The sequence below is a fragment of the Elephas maximus genome, chromosome 6 (genome assembly GCF_024166365.1).
Source record: "Elephas maximus indicus isolate mEleMax1 chromosome 6, mEleMax1 primary haplotype, whole genome shotgun sequence".
In the NCBI taxonomy this organism is placed as follows: Eukaryota; Metazoa; Chordata; class Mammalia; order Proboscidea; family Elephantidae; genus Elephas; species Elephas maximus.
The window spans coordinates 79,844,074-79,865,926 of NC_064824.1; the positions used below are offsets into that span (position 1 = coordinate 79,844,074).

Below are 21,853 nucleotides of genomic sequence, written 5' to 3' on the forward strand. Positions count from 1 at the left end.
TCTGATACATATATATAATGGAGTACTATGCAGCCATTACGAACAATGATGAATCTGCTAAACATATTACAACATGGATGGACCTGGTGTGCATAATGCTAAGTGAAATAAGTCAAGCATATAAGGACAAATACTATATGATCCCTCTTTTATCAGAAAACGAGAATAGCTATATATAAGGAGACCAACATTCATTGGTGGTTAACAGGGGAAAAGTGGCACTGAATGTGGGCGTAGTGAGCACAACATGACAAAAGTAAATGTCACTGAGAAAGACTCAAGAGAAAAGGATGCCGGTACTAAAGAATTTGACATAAATAAGATGGCAACAACTCCAAAAAACCAGTGTATGATCACATATGGATGGCTATAGGCATATAGGTACATGAGTAGGTACAAATGTGTGCATATGTGAGAACAGATAGAAGTATCTATATGTACATATAAATATAGATACATGTGTTCAGGCACATATATTCGTTGAAGACACAACTACAGATACTCCTCTGAACTCATTCCTGTTAAGTTGATTCCGAGTCGTAGCAACCCTATAGAACTGAGTAGAACTGCCCCACAGGGTTTCCAAGGAGCAGCTGGTAGATTTGGACTGTCAGCCTTTTGGTTGGCAGCTGAGCTCTTAACCACTACACTACCAGGGTTCCTCAGATATAACCAAACACCTTTTAAGATTGGTTTTCTAAGTTTAAGACCACAGTTTTGTGGGACAATTCAGTCAACTGGCATAATATAGTTCACAAAATTCATGTTCTGCATCCTAGAGAAGCGAGTAGCGTCTGGGGTCTTAAAACCTTGCAAGTGGCCATCTAAGATAGAACTATTAGTCTCTACTCTTCAGGATCAAAACAGTAAGAAGGTAACCAAAATCTTAGAGAAGAAACAAGTCTACAAGGCTGATAGCCTATATGGGCCACAACCTCATCTACACTGAGACCAGAACTAGATGATGCCTGGCAACCACCACTGACTATTCTGACTGGGATCACAATAGATGGTCCCAGATAGAATGGGAGAAAAATGTAGAATGACACTCAAATTCTTAAAAGTGGCGAGACTAACTGGACTAGTTGAGACCAGGGGACTTCTGGAGACTATCACCCTGAGATACTCTTAAACCTTGAACCAAAACTATCCGTTAAGACCACTTTTTGGTGAAATATCAAAGTGGCACACGAAATAAAGGATATTACCTGTAAGAGTGCTGCTCTACTAAAAAACCATCTGTATGAGACCAAAAAGCCAACATTTACTCTGAAGCAAAGATGAGAATGTAAGGGGGCAGGGAAGCAAGAGTACCAGAAATGTAACAACCAGAATACAAAGAGAATGTTCACGTATTGTGAAAAATGTAACTAATGTCTCTGAACAATTTGTGTGGAAATTGTCAAATGAGAACTTATCTTGTTTTCACCAAAAATACAATAAAATATTATTAAAAAAATAAAACTATCATTAACCAATATATTAATGTACTAACATAAAACTTAAAAAATCTTTTTTAAAGTTTTTGCTATCAGACTGAGATTTTTGGGTGCCTCACAGATGTTGATGACCACTAAGTCAGTAATGATAATATACATTTTTAGAGTTATAGAACAGTCTATTGAATGTGAACAAATCTGGATTAGGCACATTTTGTGAGGCAGTGCTTTTCAAAATGTATATGAGAATCACTTGGGATGCTTATCCAAAATGCCAATTCCTGGGCCCTGCCCCAGATAAATAGAAGAATGATCTTGGAATGCTATCGATTCTATGTATACTCAAATTTTTGTTACAGTAGTATCCACTAGTGCTTTAAAAACAAACAAACAAAAAAAACCGGCCCCCTGGTGGTGTGGAAACCCTGGTCGCATAGTGGTTAAGAGCTACAGCTGCTAACCAAAAGGTCAGCCATTAGAATCTACCAGGCGCTCCTTGGAAACTGTATGGGGCAGTTCTACTCTGTCTCATAGGGTCGCTATGAGTCAGAATTGACTCGATGGCAACGGGTTTGGTTTTTCTACTTTGAAGACCCAAGAAGTGCTCTTTTCAGAGTACAGTGGGGCTTTGTGCTCTGATAAAGTAAACGAGACACTGGGCTGAACTCCAGAAGCCTGTCTGTTAATTTACAATTAATAATTAAGTATTTTATACTTAGGAGCCCTGGTGGCACAGTGGTTAAGAACTCAGCTGCTAACTAAAATGTTGCCAGTTCAACTCCACTACCTGCTCCTTGGAAACCATATGGGACAGTTCTACTCTGCCTATAGCGTTGCTATGAGTCAAAATTGACTCAACAGCAATGGGTTTTTTTTTTTTTTAATAGTTATTTTTCATTGGAGTGACTAGACTGGGGATACTTGCAGTTCATAGGCTTGATGAGTCTATCCAGCTATGAAGATGTTCATGGAGACCTACATGTTATTACATAAACAGGGTTGGAGGCATATTGTAGGCTAGATCGAGTATACTGGCATCAGGGAAGACTTTGTCCATGAGACTGGGCACTGCTGGGTACATACTGCTGGCATTTTCTTTTGTAACTGGCCTGTGGGTCCATGGCTTAGCACCTACCCCCAAACCAGGGGCATTCTCTGTCTTCGCCTATGTCATACGCATTCAAAAGATTCATGTAGGTCTGTGAGTTATCCTATTTCATTCAGGTATTGTAACACATCTCTTTTCTGACTCATTGCATTGGTTTTATAGTTGATCTCTGAGAAGGCAATATTTTGGCTCAATTTCCTTTTTAATGGGGTAGATGAAACCTCTTTACAATTCCAAATAGATCAAAAATAATGAAATGTCATCCTAATTTGCAATTTTTGAGCATTATTTCAACACCCATGGAAGCAGCAGTCAGAAAATCAAATGATGTATTGCGCTGGGCAAATCTGCTGCAAAAGACCTCTTTAAAGTGTTAAAAAGCAAAGATGTCACTTTGAGGACTAAGGTGTGCCTGACCCAAGCCATGATACTTTCAGCCGCCTCATATGCATGCAAAAGCTGGACAATGAATAAGGAAAACCAAAGAAAAATTGATGCCTTTGAATTATGGTATTCATGAAGACTATTGAATATACCATTGTCTGCTAGAAAAATGAACAAGTCTGTCTTGGAAGAAATACAGTCAGTCAGAGTGCTCCTTGAAACCGAAGATGGTGTACTTTGGACATGTTATCAGGAGGGACTAGTTCCTGAAGAATATCGTGCTTGGTGAAGTAGAGGTCATCGAAAAAGAGGAAGACCCTCAAGGAGATGGACTGACACAGTGGCTGCAACAATGGGTTTGAACATAACAAGGATTGAGAGGATGGCACAGGACTGGACAGTGTTTCATTCTATTGTACATAGGGTCACTATGAGTCAGAACCGACTCGATGGCACCTAGCAACATTATTAAAATCCTGTTCTGTTTTCCCTAAAACTAATAATCTGCCTCTTTCTGACTTTCTGAGTGAATTAGCATTATAATTCCGAGTAGAAATACGTTTTTATTCACTTACTGTGGTTGACTGTCCTCTCGACAGTGACTTTGTGAAAAGATCATAGGATTTAGAATTAGAAAACATAGGTTTTAGTCCTGATCATTGTACTTCTTAATTTTCATCTTTTATCTTAGATACAGCATAACACCTCTCACATTTTCCTTAGCTGGAGAGTGAAATGCTGACCCACCTCAGGGGAGAGTTATGAAGACCAATTGATCATGGTTTTTAAAAAACATACCATGCCATACAAAGGTGTATTATTGGAGCGTCTCCCTTAGTTAGCCATCAGCCTGGACATTATGGTTGAATCAATACAAAAAAAGAGAGGGCTAGGAATAATGACTAGGGGTTGAAATTATTAATGAACTCTTCAAATTCTATGGGTGTCCTCTCTTCTTTTGCTGTGAAGCTGCCAACTGCAAATCTCCACCACTATGTGTTGCATGGAACATTTGGGTTTACCTAAAACATCATTGGTATCTGTACTTAACACTTACGGAAAATATTTTAAAATTGTTTTAAAATTTTTCCTTTTTATCAGGTTATCAATGCTGGCAATAGCATGGCTCCAAATGTTAGCATGGAAATAATGGTCCCGAATTCTTTTACCCCCCACACCGATAAACTGTTCAACATTTTGGATGTGCAGGTATAAATGTACTTTTTTTTCCACCCTGGTCTTTATTATGTGTGTCGTAAATACTAAAATAAATGTAGACCAATCCTTCATTCTAAATAATATTGCTAAAAGAGAGCTTTCTGTTAACTTCTCTCAGTCAGCTTTACTCTATGCATTTGATGTGACTTCATCGTATATTTGTGTATTTTTCATCGTGTAGTGTACTTTGAATGTTATATGTTGTGTTAGAACTGTAGAATTACATTGGGACCTCTACACTTGACTTAAACAACAACAGAACTATGTTCTGCCATCTCTGTTGATTAATTCTTTTAGGATATATTTTCTTTGTGGTATGGAACTCTGAAAGTAATTTAATTGGTAAAATTATGGAGTGTTTTTTAAGGAAGCAATATTCAATCACTAAAGAACCAATATTCTTGTGTTGATGTCACCACCAGAATTGTCTTACCTTCCCAGTTTCAAGACAAGCAATCAAAAATTAAATCTGCTAAGTTGATATGAAATTTGGTTTTTTTTTAATTTTCTTGAATTTCAGATTTAGATGCTGCGACATGCTGTTATGTTATTGATTTGCTTTGTGCCTAAAGCCCAAGAAATGTTTGATTTCATCTTAATATTCAAATTCCATCATTCACATAGCCTCAATTTCTGTAAGGTGAAGGCCATTTTAATAACTTAAATCACTTATCCAGCCCTCTGTAATTTTTCTGGTTTTGTTTGTTTATGTTTCTGCCACAGAGATTTAATCTCTCTGAAATAAATCTGTCATATTTCAGAAATATTTGATATATCTTAGAAAAGGTAAGCAATGGGATTTTTAAAACCATGTAGTTTTGTTGTTCTTTTCGATATTGAAAACCTTTTTTTGCTTTCTATCTTCATAGACTACTAGTGGTGAGTGCCATTTTAAAAATTATCAAAGAGAGTGTTTACAGCAGCAAAAGAGTGCATTGGAGACCATGAAAGACATATTCAGATTCTTGTCAAAGTCTGATAAGAGGCTATTGGTAAGCTTCAGTTTTTCAGGATTTAGCTTTGCTTTCTAACATACAGGAGTGAAACACTTAGAACAAAGAGTCAGTGGGTTTGAGCTTAGTCAGTTGAGTGGCAGAGAGCGCACAAGTTTGGGTAATATGCTTGCGTGTGAGGAACAGACATGATTGGAGGGTTGGGATAGACCCAGGGTAAATACATACTATACAGTTTCATTTTTTATCTAAATAATGTCCATTTCACACCAGACAGACATTGTTGCAGACCCCTCAGGACACCAAGATGATGCCTTCAGCTGACCAGCCTTTCATTCTTTTCATCTTAATGAATTTATGAAAAGAAACTGGGGAAGCAATATTATCTTTTAAATGATTCAAGTTTTACAATGAACATAAAATATGTAATTTAGCAAGACTCTGATTAGGAGTCTTTCTTTTAATTAAGGTTAAATTCATATGAATAATGAGAACACATGCTCCAGTTCAAATAATTTGTTTGTTTCTGTTATAATTTACAAAACAAACATTTGTGTTTTGTTTATAGCAAGATTATTTAAATGCCATATATGAGTTGGAATGGACTTGACGGCAATGGTTTTAAGGAAAGCAGATTTTTAATTCCAAGCAAAATATTTTAGCTATTTTTTTAACACTGAAAATTTTTTATGAATTTAGTACTTATATTAATGTAGTACTTTGTATTTCTTTCAAGTACTGCATAATAGATGATCCATACTGTTTAAATTTCATGTGCAATTTTGGGAAAATGGAAAGTAGAAAAGAAGCCAGTGTTCACATTCAATTGGAAGGCCGGCCATCTGTTTTAGAAATGGTAAGTCTAAAATATAGTGATAAGTTCATAATATATATGGATAAGGTCATACAGAATGTATAAATCCAACCATTTTATGTAGGTAGGATAGTATGGAGGCACTCAATAAATTAGGATGGTATGAATAAAAGTAAAATTTGGAGTAAAACTCTAAAATTATGTTTCCATTTATCAGTTCAGCAGTCTAAATTGACTAAATTCCATGGTTGTAGTAATTAAACCAATAAATCAGACTATAAAACAGACTCTGGAATAATTATGAGGTTTCTTTAGTTAACATCTCTCTTGAGAAAGTATGCTGATTTCCTATGAACCTTGATTAAATCAAAGAAATTGTCCACTTTTACGTTTCATAAATGTTCTTCTCAAACTCCTTTATATTATCCTTAAAAATCTAATATTTTATTTAATAAAGTTAAGAGTAAAATTAAGATTCATAAAATCAAACTAAAACATCAGAATTCATAAGCAATAACAAAACACAATAACAAAAATACAGTTTAAAAATATGAACTTTGAAAAGTTGAATAAAAACTAATTAAATACATCTTGCACTTATTTCCAGAAAGGAACACGTATATTTATGAGGAGTACTTTGAGGTAAAACTGGTCTTGAACTCCAGCTCCGGAGTTCTGTTTTACACTGAATATCGATAATATTTGTATCTCAGGGGGTTGCAGATAGGATTGCTGGATCATATTGTATTTCTATTTTTGGCTTTTTAGGGAAGCACAATACCGTTTTCCATAGTGGTTGTACCATTTTACATTCCCAGCGTATCCCAATCTCCCCACAACCTCACCAGCATTTGTTGTTTTCTGTTTTTCTGATCAGTGCCATCATTGCCAGGGAGAGACGATATCTCATTGTAGTTCTGGTTTGCAGTTCTCTAATGGCTTATGAGTCGGAATCAACTCAACGGCGCTGCGTTTGGTTTAATGGCTAATGGAAACTCTGGTGGCGTTGTGGTTAAGAGCTATTGCTGCTAACCAAAAGGTCTGCAGTTCAAATCCACCAGGTGCTCCTTGGAAACCATATAGGGCAGTTCTACTTGTCCTATAGGGTCACTATGAGTCAGAATCGACTCGACAGCAACAGGTTTTTTGGTAACGGCTAATGATCCAGAGCATCTCTTCATGTGTTTGTTAGCTGACTGAATGTCTTCTTTGGTGAAGTGTCTGTTCATGTCCTTTGTCCATTTTTTACTTGGATTGTGTCTTTTTGTTGCTGAGGTATTAAAGTTTTCTACAAATTTTAGAGATTACACCCTTAGCAGATATGTCACAGCTAAAGATTTTTTTCCCAGTCTGTAGGTTCTCTTTTTACTCTTTTGGTGAAGTCTTTTTTTTTTTTTTTAATGAGCATAAGTGTTTAATTTTTAGGAGATCCCAGTTATCTAGTTTGTCTTCTGGTGCTTGTGCATCTTTAATTATGTTTGGTATTCTATTTATGCCATATATTAGGGCCCCTAGCTTTGCTCCTATTTTTTCTTCCATGATCTTTTTAGTTTTAGGTTTAACATTTAGGTGTTTGATCCATTTTGAATTAGTTTTCGTTTATGGTCTGAAGCATGGATCTTGTTTCATTTTTCTGCAAATGGGTATCCAGTTTTGCCAGCACCATTTGTTAAAGAGACTATCTCTTCTCCATTTAATGAGCTTTGACACTTTGTTGAAGATCAGCTGTTTATAGGTGGGTGGATTTACTTCTGGGTTCTCGATTCTGTTCCACTGGTTTATATGTCTGTTGTACTAGTACCTGGCTGTTTTGAGCACTGTGGCTGTATAGTAGGCTCTAAGATTGGAGAGTGTGAGACTTCCTACTTTGTTCTTCAATAATGCTTTGCTTATCCAGGACCTCTTCCCTTTCTTTGTAAAGTAGGTGATTAGTTTTTCCGTCTCATTAAAGAATGCTGTTGGTATTTGGAATGAGATTGTGTTACATCTATGGATCACTTTGGGTAGAACTGACATTTTAACAGTGTTGAGTCTTCTTATCCATGAGCATGGTATGTTTTTCCGTTTTTGTAGGTCTCTTGGTTTCTTGCTACAGTGTTTCTGTAGCTTTGTTTGTCTAGGTCTTTTATGTCCCTGGTTAGATTTATTCCTAAGTATTTTATCTTTTAGGGGCTATTGTAAGTGGCATTGTTTTCCAGATTTCCTTTTTGAAGTTCTCTTATGATGGTGTATAGGAATCCAGCTGATTTTTGCACGTTGATCTTATATCCTGCTACTCTGCTGAATCTATTTGTTTCAGTAGTTTTCTTTTGGAATCCTTGAGGTATTTTATGTATAACATCATATCATCTCCAAATAGGGATAGTTTTACTTCTTTCTTTCCAAATTGGATGCCTTTTATTTCTTTTTATTGCCTTATTGCTCTCGCTAGAACTTCCAGCACTGTGCTAAATAGGAGTGGTGATAAAGGGCATCCTTGTCTTGTTTCTGTTCTCAAGAGGAATGCTTTTAGACTCTCTCCACTGAGAATGACGTTGGCTGTTGGCTTCATGTAAAACCAAACCAAACCCACTGCAGTCGAGTCGATTGCAACTCATACTGACCCCGTATGACAGAGCAGAACTGCCCCATAGAGTTTCCAAGGAGTACCTGGTGGACTCAAACTGCCGACCTTTTGGTTAGCAGCCATAGCACTTAAACACTGCACCACCAGGTTTTGTATAGATGCCCTTTATTATGTTGAAGAATGGAAATTCCAGAACACTTAATTATGTTCATTAGGAATCTGTACACAGACTAAGAGGCAGTTGTTCTAATAGAACAGGGAGATACTGCATGGTTTAAAATCAGAAAAGATGCCCATCAAGGTTGTATCCTTTAATCATACTTCCTCACTCTGTATGTTGAGCAAATAATCTGAGAAGGCAGGCTCTATAAAGAAGACGTAGCAACAGGATTGGTGGAAGACTCATTAACAACCTGTGATATATGCAGATGACACAACTTTGCTTGTTGAAAGTGAGGAGGACTTGAAGCACTTACTGATGAAGATCAAAGACTACAGCCCACAGTATGGGTCACACCTCAACATAAAGAAAACAAAACTCCTCACAACTTGGACCAATAAGCCACATCATGGTAAATGGAGAAAAGATTGAAGTTGTCAAGGATCTCATTTTATTTGAATCCACAGTCCATGTCCATGGAAGCAACCATCAAGAAATTAAACGATGTATTGCATTGGACAAATCTGCTGCAAAAGATCTCTTTAAAATGTTGAAAAACAAAGATGTCACTTTGAGGACTAAGGTACACCTGACCCAAGCCATGATATTTTCAACTTCCTCACGTGCATGCAAAATCTGGACAATGAATAAGGAGGACCAAAGAAGAATTAATGCCTTTGAATTATGGTACGGGCAAAGAATATTGACTATGCCATAGACAGCCAGAAGAATGTACAAGTCTTTCTTGGAAGAAATACAGCCAGAGTGCTCCTTGGAAGCTCATACTTTAGACATGTCATCAGGAGGGATCAGTCCCTAGAGAACATCGTGCTCGGTAAGGTAGAGGGTCATGGAAAAGGAAGAAGACCTTCAATGAGATGGATTGACACAGTGCTGCAACAATGGGCTCAAACACAGCAATAATTGTGAGGATAGCGGAGGACCAGGCAGAGTTTTATTCCGTTGTACATAAGGTCACTATGAGTCGGAACTGACTGGGTGACACTTAACAAACTCAAAAAACAATTATCTTAAGGAATTTTCCTTCTGTTCCAATTTTATTGAGAGTTTTTGTCAGGAATGAGTGTTGGCCTTTATCAAATGGCTTTTCTGCACCTATTGAGATGATCTTGTGATTCTTGTTCTTTGTTTTATTTATTCTGTGGATTATGTTGGTTGCTGTTCTAATGTTGCGCTATCTTGGCATACCTGGTATGAATACCACTTGGTCATAATGTATTATTTTTCTGATATGCTATTTTACTCTTTGGCTAGAATTTTGATGAGAATTTTTCCATCTATATTCATGAGGGATAAAAAAACCCCATGAGAGATATTGGTCTTTAATTTGTTTTTATTAGTGGTGTGTATAGGGTCAGTATGAGTTGGAATTGACTTGACGACAATGAGTTTTTGGTTTGCCTGGCTTTGGCATCATGGTTATACTGGCTTAGTAGAATGAATTCGGGAGTGTTCCTCCCTTTTCCATGGTATGGAATAGTTTTAGTATTATTAGTGTTAACTCTTCTCTGAATGTTTGTTAGAATTCTCTAGTGAAGTTGTCTGGTCCAGGGCTTTTTGTTGTTGTTGTTGTTGGAGTTTTTTTTTTTTTTTAAATGACCTCTTCAATTTCTTCTTTTGTTACGGGCCTGCTCAGATTTTCTACCTCAGTTTGTGTTAGTTTGTGTAGGTAGTGTGTTTCTAGAAATTTCTCTATTTCTTCTAAGTTCTCAAATTTGTTGGAGTGTAATTTTTCATAATATTCTGTTATGATCTTTTTTGTATCAGTTGGTTCTGTTGTAATTCCACCCGTCTCATTTCTTATTTGGGTTATTTGCATCTTCTCCTTTTCTTATGTCAATTTGGCCAGTGGTTTATGGATTTTCTTAATCTTTTCTGAGAACCAACTTCTAGTCTTGTTAATTCTATTGATTTTCTGTTTTCTAATTCATTTGTTTCTACTCTAATCGTTATTATTTCCTTTCTTTTTGTGGTTGTGGGCTTCCTTTGCTGTTCTTTTTCTATTTGTTTGAATCCTAGGCTTAAGGTATTGATTGTGGCCTTTCTTTTTTGATGTGTGTGTTTATTGCTACAAATTGACCTCTGAGTATTGCTTTTGCTGTGTCCCAAAGGTTTTGGTATGTTGTGTTTTCATTCTAAGAATTTTTTTTATTTCTTTTTTAATTTCATCTATTACCCAGTGGTTTTTAAGCACAGTGTTAGTTGTTTTCCATGCATATGGGATTTTATCCCCCCTGTTCTTTCTGTTATTGATTTCTATTATATAGTGTTGTGATCCGAGAAGATGCTTTATATTATTTCTATATTTTTGAATTTTTTGAGGCTTGTTTTGTGGCCTAGAACATATGGTCTATTCTGGAGAATGATCCATGTGCATTGGAGAAGAACATACACTGTGCTACTGTTGGGTAGAGTGTTCTTTATATGTCTCTGAGGTCAAGTTGCTTGATTGTTATGTTTAGGCCTTCTGTATCTTTTTTGAGTTTCTTTTTAGTTTTTCTGTCTGTCCTCAAAAGTAGTGTGTTAAGTTCTCCTACTATTTTTGTGGAATTGTCTATTTCTCTTTTTACTTTTGTTACAGTTTGTTTTATGTATTTTGGAAAAAAAAATTTTTATTTTTTTTTATTTTGGAGCTCTGTCATTGGGTGTGTAAATATTTATTATGGTTATGTCCTCTTGGTGGATTGACCCTTTAATCATTATATAGTGCTTTTCCTTGTCTCTTATGTTGGGTTTTGCTTTAAAGTCTATTTTATCAGAAATTAACATTGCCACTCCTGCTCTTTTTTGTTACCGTTTGCATCATATGTATTTTTCCATCCTTTGATTTTTAGCTTATTTTTATCTTTGGGTCTAAGATGTGTCTCTTGTAGGCAACATATTGATGGGTCATGTTTTTTATCCATTCTGTTATTCTGTGTCTCTTGACTGGTGCATTTAACCCATTAAGATTCAGTGTGATTATTGATAGTTATGAATTTTGCTGTGCTTTTTTTTTTGTGTGTGTGGCATCGATGGTTTCTTTGTTCCATTTACTTTTCTGTACTGCGTTCTTTTTGTTAATGGATTTTCTTTCATTTCTTTCATTGTTGATATTGTGTTTGATGAATCTTTATGGTTTTCTTCTTTTTTATTTTGGTGAGTAGGTTTATTCATTTTTCTTATGGTTACCCTGAAATTTACCTTTATCTTCCTAAATTTAAAACAGTCTCATATCTTGATATCACCTTGACCTCTTCTCTGTATGGAAGTTCTGTAGCTACACCATTTATTCTCCCTTTTTATTTTGAATTTGGCATCATTTACAGATTGATGTCTCTGGTTCCCTGTTTTCAGTCTTGTAACTTTATTTTAAGAATTCTTTGTCTTGGTTGGTATCTGGGTGATGTTCTCATGTATCTTAATTGCAGGTTCTTGTCAGATGTTGTTGGTTCTCTGTCCAAAGGACTCCCTTTAGTATTTCTTGCAAAGCTGGTCCGGTTTTTAAAAATTTCCTTAATTTTCTGTTTATCTGGAAATGTCCTAGTTTTGCCTTCGTATTTGAGAGACAGTTTTTTCCAGATATATAATTCTTGGTTGGCAGTGTTTTTTTGTTTTTCAGTGTTTTATATAGTCTTTCCATTGCCTGCTTGCCAACATGGTTCCTGCCAAGAAATCAGATCTTAGTCTTATTGGTTTCCCTTTGTAGGTGACAATTCATTTTTCTCAAGCTGCTCTCAGTATTCTTTCTTTATCTTCGGTATTAGAAATTTTGATTATGATATGTCTTGGTGACTTTCTTTTGGGGTCTATCCTGTATGGGGTTCACTGAGCTACTTGGGTGGATATCTTCTCATCTTTCCTGATATTAGGGAAGTTTTCTGCCAGCAAATCTTCAAAAGTTTTCTGTGGCTTTTTTTTTTTTTTTTTTGGTATCTTCCTGTTAAGGAATTCCTGTCACACATAAATTGTTCCTCTTGATAGTGTCTCATAAAACTCTTAGGCTTTCTTCGTTATTTTTTCTGCATGTCCTCCAAACAAATTAGTATCAAGAGGTTTGTCCCCTATTTTGCCTATTCTGCCTTCCATTGATTAAGTTCTACTCCTATGTCTTTCCATTGAGTTATCTATTTCTGAGATAATCTTCTGAATTTCTAGTTGCTGTTTTTGTATGGTTTCTAAATGTCTATTTATTTGCCATTTTGTACTTGTATAATTTTCCTGAATTCTTCTAGAGTTTTGTCTGTGTTTTATTGATCTCTCAGAGCACCATATATATGTCTTTTGAATTCCTTATCAAGTAGTTTCATTACCATTTCTTTCTCAGAAAGGTTTTCTGGCCCTTTATTTTGGTCACTTGGTTGAGCTATCAATTCCTGCTTCTTTATGTAATTTGATTGTCTGTTGTCTCCAAGGCACTAAGGTGTTATTGTATTTATTTACTTATTGTATGTTTGTTTAATCCTGATTTCTTGTTTTGTTTTTTGATGTTTCTGGGTGGGTGGGGCAAGCGTGCTACTCTGGTCACTAGTCTGGCAGCACTGGGGTGCTCACCACCTGTTCTAGATGGGGCAGCAGAGAGTGTGAGTCCAGGTCACTATTTACTAGTCATTCAGAGCAGCTGAGGGCAGTCTGGTTTGGTGTTGGCCATCGTCTGTCACTGATCCCATAGCACAGGAGCAGGCACTTGTACTCACCAAGTGGATGGTGGAGCAGGTGTGGTGGGTGTGGATGCAGTTGTCCCTGCTTGCTGGGTGGGGGGAGTATGTGGCCGGCATGTGTGCACGTACTTGCACATTCACGCAGTCACCGCTGCTCGTCAAGGTGGGGGAGTGAGTGGTGGGCACACACCTGCAGGCACTAAGTAGCCACCACTTGATGAGTCTGGGGTGGATAGGTGGCAGGTGGGTACACTTATGGTTGCCCAATCACCACCACTCATAGACTGGGGGAGGGAGGAGTTATAGGCAAGTCAGTGTTAGTGGTCACATGGTCATCATCACTTGCCAGCTCAGGGGGAGAGTAGGTGGCAGGTGGGCACATGTGCAGTCAGCACCACTCTCCAAGTCAGGGGGATGTGGGAAGTGAGTGGGTGAGTGCACAAGAGTGAACTTATTACTGCTCTTCAGGTGGGGGGGTGGCAGATGGAGCTGGGTTGGGCTGGGGGGAGGACGGGCTTGTATTTTGGTCTCTGGTCATACAGGGTGGCCAGGGTATGGGACTCTCCAACATTTCTAATCCAGAGGGTGGGAGGAGGGGGAGTGTGGCCCGTCAGCTAGTAGACATGGGTGCCAGGGCACTTCATGCCCACAGCAGCCAGCAGCTGGGGTCTGCTCTTGGCCAAGCGCAAGGGGGGCATCCTAGGGTCTGGTAGGGTGAGGGACTTCCCACCAATACTCTACTATTCCACTACCTCGTGTGCATCACCCACCCTAGAGATCAGGGACAACTGCTCATGGGTATACCTGACTCTGGATCCTGGATCTCTCTCAGCTCTGGATGGCAGAATCCCTGGAATTCTCCCCCTTCTTTCTGTGTTTTCCTTCCTTAGATTCAGATCATGATCTGCTCAGTTTTCTTCTTTCTGCAGGTGTTTATATAGTTTCTCTGTCTCTTATGGACGTGCCATGAAGTTGTGTTCCTTGCCCAGGGTCACTGTTCCTCACCCAGGGTTGCTGCTGGCTTTGTGTCAAGATGGCCACATCGAGCCAGGATGACTGGCAGAGCCCCTCGGGTCCATTTCACTCCTCTTTCACTGCATTTGTTCAATTTTTTTCATCCAGTCAGTGTTCGATTCTTTATCCTTTCTTTTTGATGTTCAGGGTTCCAGGATTGCTATCTGCATCTGTTTCACTTGGTTTCTTGGGTCTTTGCTGTAGAGGGATGGTATAGTGCTTCTGACTTGTCCACCATCCTCTATTCTGGATCTAGGTCCAGTTTTATTAACAGTGATATTACGGACATTTTGGGCTAGATAAATCTTTGTTGGGGGAGGGAGAGCTGTTCTGTGCATTGTGGGTATTTGGCAGCATCCCTGGTTTCTACTCATTGTTTAGAAAGAAATAAAAAGAGTCTCAAACAAAAAGGATTTGAGGAAATGTTTATAAGATGAAGTAAGTCTCATTTGGGGATAAAAATTCAATATCCAGAAAATAAATGCAATGGTATACTAGCAACCTTCATCTTCACCTATGAAATAATATTTAAATTAAAAGTTTTCTGCAGAGCAGGTATGTTTAACACAAGAGTTTCAACAAAATGATGCCATATATATTAATTCCAAGAACATATCTTTGGAACCAAAGGAAGCATTGCATTGCAGTTAATTACAAGTGGTGAAATAAATTGGGGAAAGTAGGTTGTGAAAACCTCTAAGGATCATGCTTGGTAAGGTAGAGGGTCAGCAAAAAAGAGGAAGACCCCCAATGAGATGGATTGACACAGTGGCTGCAACAATGGCCTTAAGCATAACAATTGTGAGGATGGCACAAGACCAGGCAGCATTTCATTCTGTTGTACATAGGGTCACTGTGAGTTGGGACTGACTCAATGGCACCTAACAACAACAACAGCTAGAGAGTAGGCAAAAAATTTATATCTATTAGTGTATATCTTCATGAAATAAAATTATGGGACAGGATAAGGTGACCTTCCTTTTATTAAACAGGATGAAACATCAACACTCAAGTTTGAAATAAGAGCGACAACTTTTCCAGAGCCAAATCCAAAAGTTATTGAATTAAACAAGGATGAGAATGTTGCACACGTAAGATTTATTACCTTTTTAACTGGTATAGTAAGTGAGGGCACTGGGTTTCACCGGTTATAGTAAGATTTCAGGGAAACGGCATTACTAGTGTGTTTATGATCACTTCCCGTTGGGTACCTGAGTCACAAAAGTAGATTGTGGCCAGATCATGGAGGGCCTTGAATACTTCACTGGCATTTTCCACAACTTGCAGGAGAAGGACAACAGTCAGCTCTTCAGGGAGGTGAATTTAGTAGAAGTGAGAATAGGATAGATTGAATGAACAACCATGGGAAAAACCCTATTGTGTTACTGTTTCTGCTAAACAGCTACCGATGTTTTCTATGGTTTTCTTAGAATCAGCAAGAGAAAAGGGTGGGTTGTTCTAAATATTACTGGGGATTGTGGACAGGCTTCAAAGGAAGTGGTCAAGTTTCTAAATTGGTGTTTTTTTTTAATTTTTATTATTTTGTTTAATTCCTATAGGTTCTACTAGAAGGTCTACATCATCAAAGACCCAAACGATATTTCACTATAGTGATTATTTCAAGTAGTTTGCTACTTGGACTTATTTTACTTTTACTGATTTCGTATGTAATGTGGCAGGTAAGTCTTTACTAGTTGCTGACATTAAACCACTTAAAATGACATTCTTTATTATTTCTCAAAGCCAATTTGTAGCTCCAAGTTATTCTATTTAAATATGTTAGTATTTTTAATGTTAACTTTTTAAATTCCAAAGTGAAAATATACAGTTCTGATTTCCTGTTTCTCTTAACTTCAGTATCAAAGTCTTTCTAGAAAAATATGTCTTCTTATTGGCAGATAATTTATTTTCAACAAATGCCCAAACATTAACACTACCTTTGAAAGATGTTCCTTTAAAAAAGCATTTTGAAAACATTGCACATTATGTTTAATGTCCATTTCTAGTGGAAAGATGCAGGACTGCGGGGGAGAGAGAGAGACAGAAAATGGAAATATCACTGGAAAGTCTGGCAGTAACAGCAACAACAACAAAATGATTCTTAACCCAATATTTCCCTAATTTTTACTGATTACAACTGTTAATAGCGTTCATATTTAGTTTTACATGGGACACAGTATAAGAAATATTGGTGTTGACCATTTAGATATTTGATATGAGTGTAATATGTTTATAACTGTACACTATTAACTATGCAATGCTATTTTCAGGCTGGCTTCTTTAAAAGACAATACAAAGCTATCCTCAAAGAAGAAAATAAAAGAGACAGTTGGAGTTATGTGAACAGTAAAGGCGATAATGATGAATAAAGACTGCTTTCAAATTGAGAGAACTGATATCAGACTCAGGTTATACTAAAGAAATTTAAGACACTGTTTACAAGAAAACGTGAATTTTGCTCAGACTTCTTCCACGTACTTCCAGGACATATTATACCTTAATGCAAGTGAAAAATCCAAGCCATGATTGCTCTTTGAGAGAAAATAACTGTAAAAGTAGTATTTAACATATCCAAAGGTAATCTTTTAGATCTTAAATGAATAGAAAAACACTAAAGCATTCGATTTATTCACGATAAGTAATCGCAGAAGATATCTTGAAATTCGAGACTATCTGAATTGAATTTCTTCCCAGCCAAAGTAGTCTGCACACTCTTATTTTGATGCCAGGACCCCTAAGAGACGACAATGTTGGGCACTGAAGGCAGAAAGGGATTCATGGTGAAGGTCCTGGGCTTGCCCTGTCTTGCTCGGCCTATGAAGTGCAGTAGATTTTTTTTACTGCAAAATTCAAGATGTGGCTCAAGGTATTCGTTTCACCTACACCAGAGAAGGCAGACCCAGTGATGAAGCTTTTGTTGAACTTGAATCAGAAGATGAAGTCAAATTGGCCCTGAAGGAAGACAGAGAAACTGTGGCATACAGATGTGTTGATGTATTCAAGTCAAGCAACATTGAAATGGATTGAGTGTTGAAGCATACTGGTTCAGATAGTCCTGATATGACCAGTGGTGACTTTGTGCAGCTTAGAGGACTCCTCTTTGGATGTGGCAAGGAAGAAATTGTTTAGTTCTTCTCAGGGTTGGAAACCATGCCAAAGGGAATAAACTGCTGGTATACCAGTGGCATCAGTAGAACTGGTGTCACCAAGTGCAGTAACTCATAGCCCAGGGTGGGTGGGGGTGGCCAGAGAATCCCTCCCAGTGTGTGGTGCAGCCTGACCCCACCCAGTCCCAGCACAGGGCCAAGTGCCGCAACACAAGGCTGGCCCCTCCTGTCCTTTTCCCCTGTGGCTCCCCACAGCCCCTCCCTTTTCCAGTTGGCCAAGGTGGAGATCCTCTTCTCTGTCCAATGACAAGTGCTGCAGCTTGGCTGCCTGCACCCTGACTGGTGGGTGATGGAGGGGGTTGAGGGAGGGGTGACGAGTTACTGCAGTAGGTGACACCAACTCTAGTGACTGGCAGGTGTTGGGGGGGTGACGAGTTGCCACACTTGGTGATGAATGACACCAACCCTAGTGATGCTACAGCCTTGGTGGCCTCTGCTGTGGCTGACCCTGGGGTCATTTTTGTGTCACTCGTCTGACAGTGCCAGGGGTGCAGTCCAAATGTCCCATGGCTCCCTAGTGACTCCACTGTGGGGGGAGAAGAATGGGGGAGGCCTTCATGCAGTTCGCTTTGCAGGAAATAACTGAAAAGGCTCTAAAGAAACAAGGAAAGAACAGGACATAGGTATATCTAAATATTTCAGAGCAATCAAGCTGAAGTTTGAACTCACTATGATCCACCTCGAAAACTTATGGCCATGCAGTGGCCAGATGCCTGTTGCAGACCTGGGGCTGGCAGTGTGTATAACAGGATTGGCAGGGGAGCAGACTTTGAAAGGATGAGGTATGGTGCTTATGGTGGAGGCTATGATGACTACAATGGCAACTATGGATTTGGGCCAGATAGATTTGGCAGAGACCTCAATTATTGTTTTTCAGAAATGTCTGATCACAGGTACGGGGATGGTGGTTCTATTTTCCAGAGCATAACAGGACGCTGTGTGCACATGCTAGGATTACGTTACAGAGCTACCGAGAATGACATTTATAATTTTTTTTTTTTTAACCGCTCAACCCTGCAAGAGTACACATTGAAATGGGTCCTGATGGCAGAGTACCTGGTGAAGCAGATGTTGAGTTTGCTACTCATGAAGATGCTCTGGCTGCTATGTCAAAAGACAAAGTAAATATGCAACACAGATATGTAGAACTGTTCTTGAATTCTACAGCAGGAGCAAGCAGTTGTCCATGTGGTAGCCAAATGATAGGAGCTATAGGCTTGTCAAATCAGTCCAGTTATGATGGCCTAGCTAGCCAGCAGCTGAATGGTGGGTATGAAAGTGGCTATGGTGGTCAGAGCAGCATAAGTGGATATGACCAAGTTTTATAGGAAAACGCCAGTGATTTTCAGTCAAACATGGCGTAAGTAGCCAAGGAGCAATTCACAGTAGTGGAAGTCATGCATCTATGGGAGTGAACGGAATGGGAGGGATGGGTGGTGGATGGGGAATGTAATCCTGATCTCTGACTCTTAGTCAACATTTTTTTTTTAAGAAAAAGAAAAACCAACTTGTTTGTTTCACAATACAAGCTTGTGATTTGTTCTTACTCTAAGTGGAAATCAGGATTATTTTTAAAAGATTTCAGGCTCAGTGTTTTTGAACACAAAACATTCATTTAGGTCGAACAGCGAAGTTTGAGCAAACCGTTAAACAATTTTCAGCTTTTCTGAAGTTAGTTGTAGGGTGTACTTAAGCAGTAAGTGTATTTAGGTTAAAGCAATTCAATTATGTTAAATGTTGCTCTTATACCACATTACACTGAACACTGAATGCATGTTGAAAGACATGCCTTTTTTACAAAACTCAAATACAGGATGTGTCTACAATTAAAAGCGAAATATTTGGCATGGTTGCTACTTCTAGTTTCATTTAATAACCTGTGGCTAAGGCACGTAAGTTTAAGCTTTTTTGAAGTTAATGGGGGAAATGAGATTCAATACCAGTACTTTTAGGATTTTGGTCTTGGTGTTTGTATGAAATTCTGAGGCCTTGGTTTAAATCTTTCATTGTATTGTGATTTTGTTTTAGGTGTATTGTGCTAAGTGAAATTTGTCAAATAAATCTTTTTAAAAACTGCCAAAAAAAAAAAAAAGTGTATCTGAATTGAATAATATTAAGAGTAAACAATTTGATTAGAGAAATTGGACTTGAAACATCTTTCCTTTCAAAGAAATATTAGTTACCATACATGCTTGTCTTGGTAAAATAAACTCCCCGGAAAGAGCAATGGTTGCTTTCAATTACATCTTTGAGACTTGTTTGAAATAAGTTCTTTAAAAATACTTCACAGAATATTTCAAAGGGCTCTTCAGAAATTTTCTAATGAACAAAGAAGGACCATTATTAATTTAAAGCAGAATTTATCTTTAAATACGTTGATATGTAATACAGTTCCCATGGGCTTTCATTCAACAACCATTTATTCACCAGTCTACAAATATTATGGACCTGATGAGCAAACTTCAGAGTACACTTTTTGAGCTTAACAGGATTGCTTCTGGATAAGCATTGTTTATACAGCTATGGATTTTTTTCTCTGTGTATGTACATATGTTTTTAAAAGAATATACGTGTTTATGTAGGTAGAAATTCATTAGTCCTCCTACAACACAACTTTATCAAGGGGTGTTATTGTTGTTAGGAGCCATTGAGTCATTTTTGACTCACAGCAACCCCATGTGAAAGAGTAGAACTGCCCCACAGGGTTTTCTTGGCTGTAACCTTTACGGAAGCAGGTTGCCACGTCTTTCTCTAGTGTACCCAGGAGTAAATTAAAAAAAAAAAAAAAAAACCTTAGTTGAAGTTTCTATTTGTTTACAAAAACAATAGTACTTAAGTATTCTCATTTATATTCTGAAACAGCAGATTGTGAATGTTGCACTTTAGCTAACATTTGGAGTAGAAATACACTGATGTATGTAATGAAATATGAAAACTGTACCTCACTAATGATTTTTGTAAAAACCAAAAAGCTGTGCAAAGACAATGATTAGGAACCAATGTTTCAGAAAAATTGTGTACTGTATAAAATCTTGACTGTCCTCAAAAATTAAGAAAATCACAAATATTTGTTTGAATGTTACTCTTTCCTCTTCAAATATAAGCATTAAATACATGTTCATCAGGTCTGTAAAAATATTCTCTTTTGCATGGAAACAGGAAAATGAAATTCATAAATTTAACTGTAAACTAAAAAATATTGATTTAGCTTGTATACAGTGAATATAAATGTGACATCAAAATTTTCATGAAATATATTTAAGTGAGAAGTATTTTTTTAAAGTGTTTTGTTAATATTGTTATATAAGATTCTATTTTATAATGAACTTATTTTTTTTCTGGAGTTTAAATAATTTATCTTTAAGTGCCTTTTTATTTGCAAATACAGTCATTCTTGTAATATTTCATACGTATGAACTTGATGCCATTAATGTTAGGATATAATTTCATCTGGATTGTCCTGTATCTGTGTAATATGTGTAATAAAGTTGTGAACACATCTTAAAAATCTGTTATTGAAGGTGAGGGAGATCAAATGGATAAATTAGAGGGCAACCTTAACTGCTACGGAAAAGATTTGAGCAAATGAAGTTCATGCTACCAGCTGTCCCTCTTCTTCAGACTTCCTAATTCACGTGAGCTATCTGCTTACAAGCCCTGGATCTGTGATTGGTGGCTGGAGAATGAGGAATGCACAGAGATTCGTGGAGGCATTTGAGCAGTGAAATCCAATGACAATGAATATGAAGTTTCTTGAACTCACAGTGTGCACCCATAGGAATAAACTTAATTAAATTTATATAATATTTTTAAAGAACACCTTTTTGAGCAAACAATGTATTTTATGCTCCTATCATTATAAAAAGGAGCCCTGGTGGTACAGGGGTTAAAGTACTCAGCTGCTAACCAAAAGGTCGGATGCAGTCTGCTTCCGCAAAGATTTCGGCCTTGAAAACCCTAGGGGACAGTTCCACTCTGCCTTCTAAGGTCGCTGTGAGTCGGATTGGACTCAACGGCAATGGCATCATTATAAAAAGCCAATTAGTTCTTTCAGGAGGATGTCTGGAAACACTGATGAAAAATCGAGTCCAAATTTAGAACTTCCTTCCCTTCCTATGTGCTACACAGCTGCTAACGAAAGGTCGGCAGTTCAAATTCACCAGGCCCTCCTTGAAAACTCTGTGGGGCAGTTCTTACTCTGTCCTATAGATAGGGTCACTATGAGTCGGAATCAACTCGACGGTAGTGGGTTTGGTTTGGTTTTTTTGGTTCCCTTCCTATGAGTCCTGAGGACGTTTAAATTTGGTTCTTTCCTGCTCAGAAAAGGCAGCGGTTCAGGTATTGTTGAGTACACTGGAAACATGCTACG

The 21,853-nt window shown here is 37.7% G+C and overlaps 2 protein-coding genes across 2 annotated transcripts in view; both read left to right on the forward strand.

The window, feature by feature from the left end:
* ITGA4 (integrin subunit alpha 4) overlaps nt 1–20,275 on the forward strand; it is a 99,779-nt gene extending 79,504 nt beyond the window's left edge. Inside the window, exons 23-28 of the mRNA XM_049887570.1 lie at nt 4,033–4,140; nt 5,019–5,141; nt 5,839–5,958; nt 15,310–15,408; nt 15,877–15,996; nt 16,588–20,275. Of these exons, the coding sequence (XP_049743527.1) occupies nt 4,033–4,140; nt 5,019–5,141; nt 5,839–5,958; nt 15,310–15,408; nt 15,877–15,996; nt 16,588–16,686 (669 nt within the window). The 3' untranslated portion in view covers nt 16,687–20,275. The remainder of the gene's footprint in view (nt 1–4,032; nt 4,141–5,018; nt 5,142–5,838; nt 5,959–15,309; nt 15,409–15,876; nt 15,997–16,587) is intronic.
* Nucleotides 18,175–20,275, forward strand: LOC126077857 (heterogeneous nuclear ribonucleoprotein H-like). The gene is given in 2 exon segments (XM_049887576.1): nt 18,175–18,483; nt 18,486–20,275. Coding segments are annotated over 2 exon segments (636 nt in total). The 3' UTR covers nt 18,813–20,275.
* Nucleotides 20,276–21,853: the final 1,578 nt, after the last annotated feature.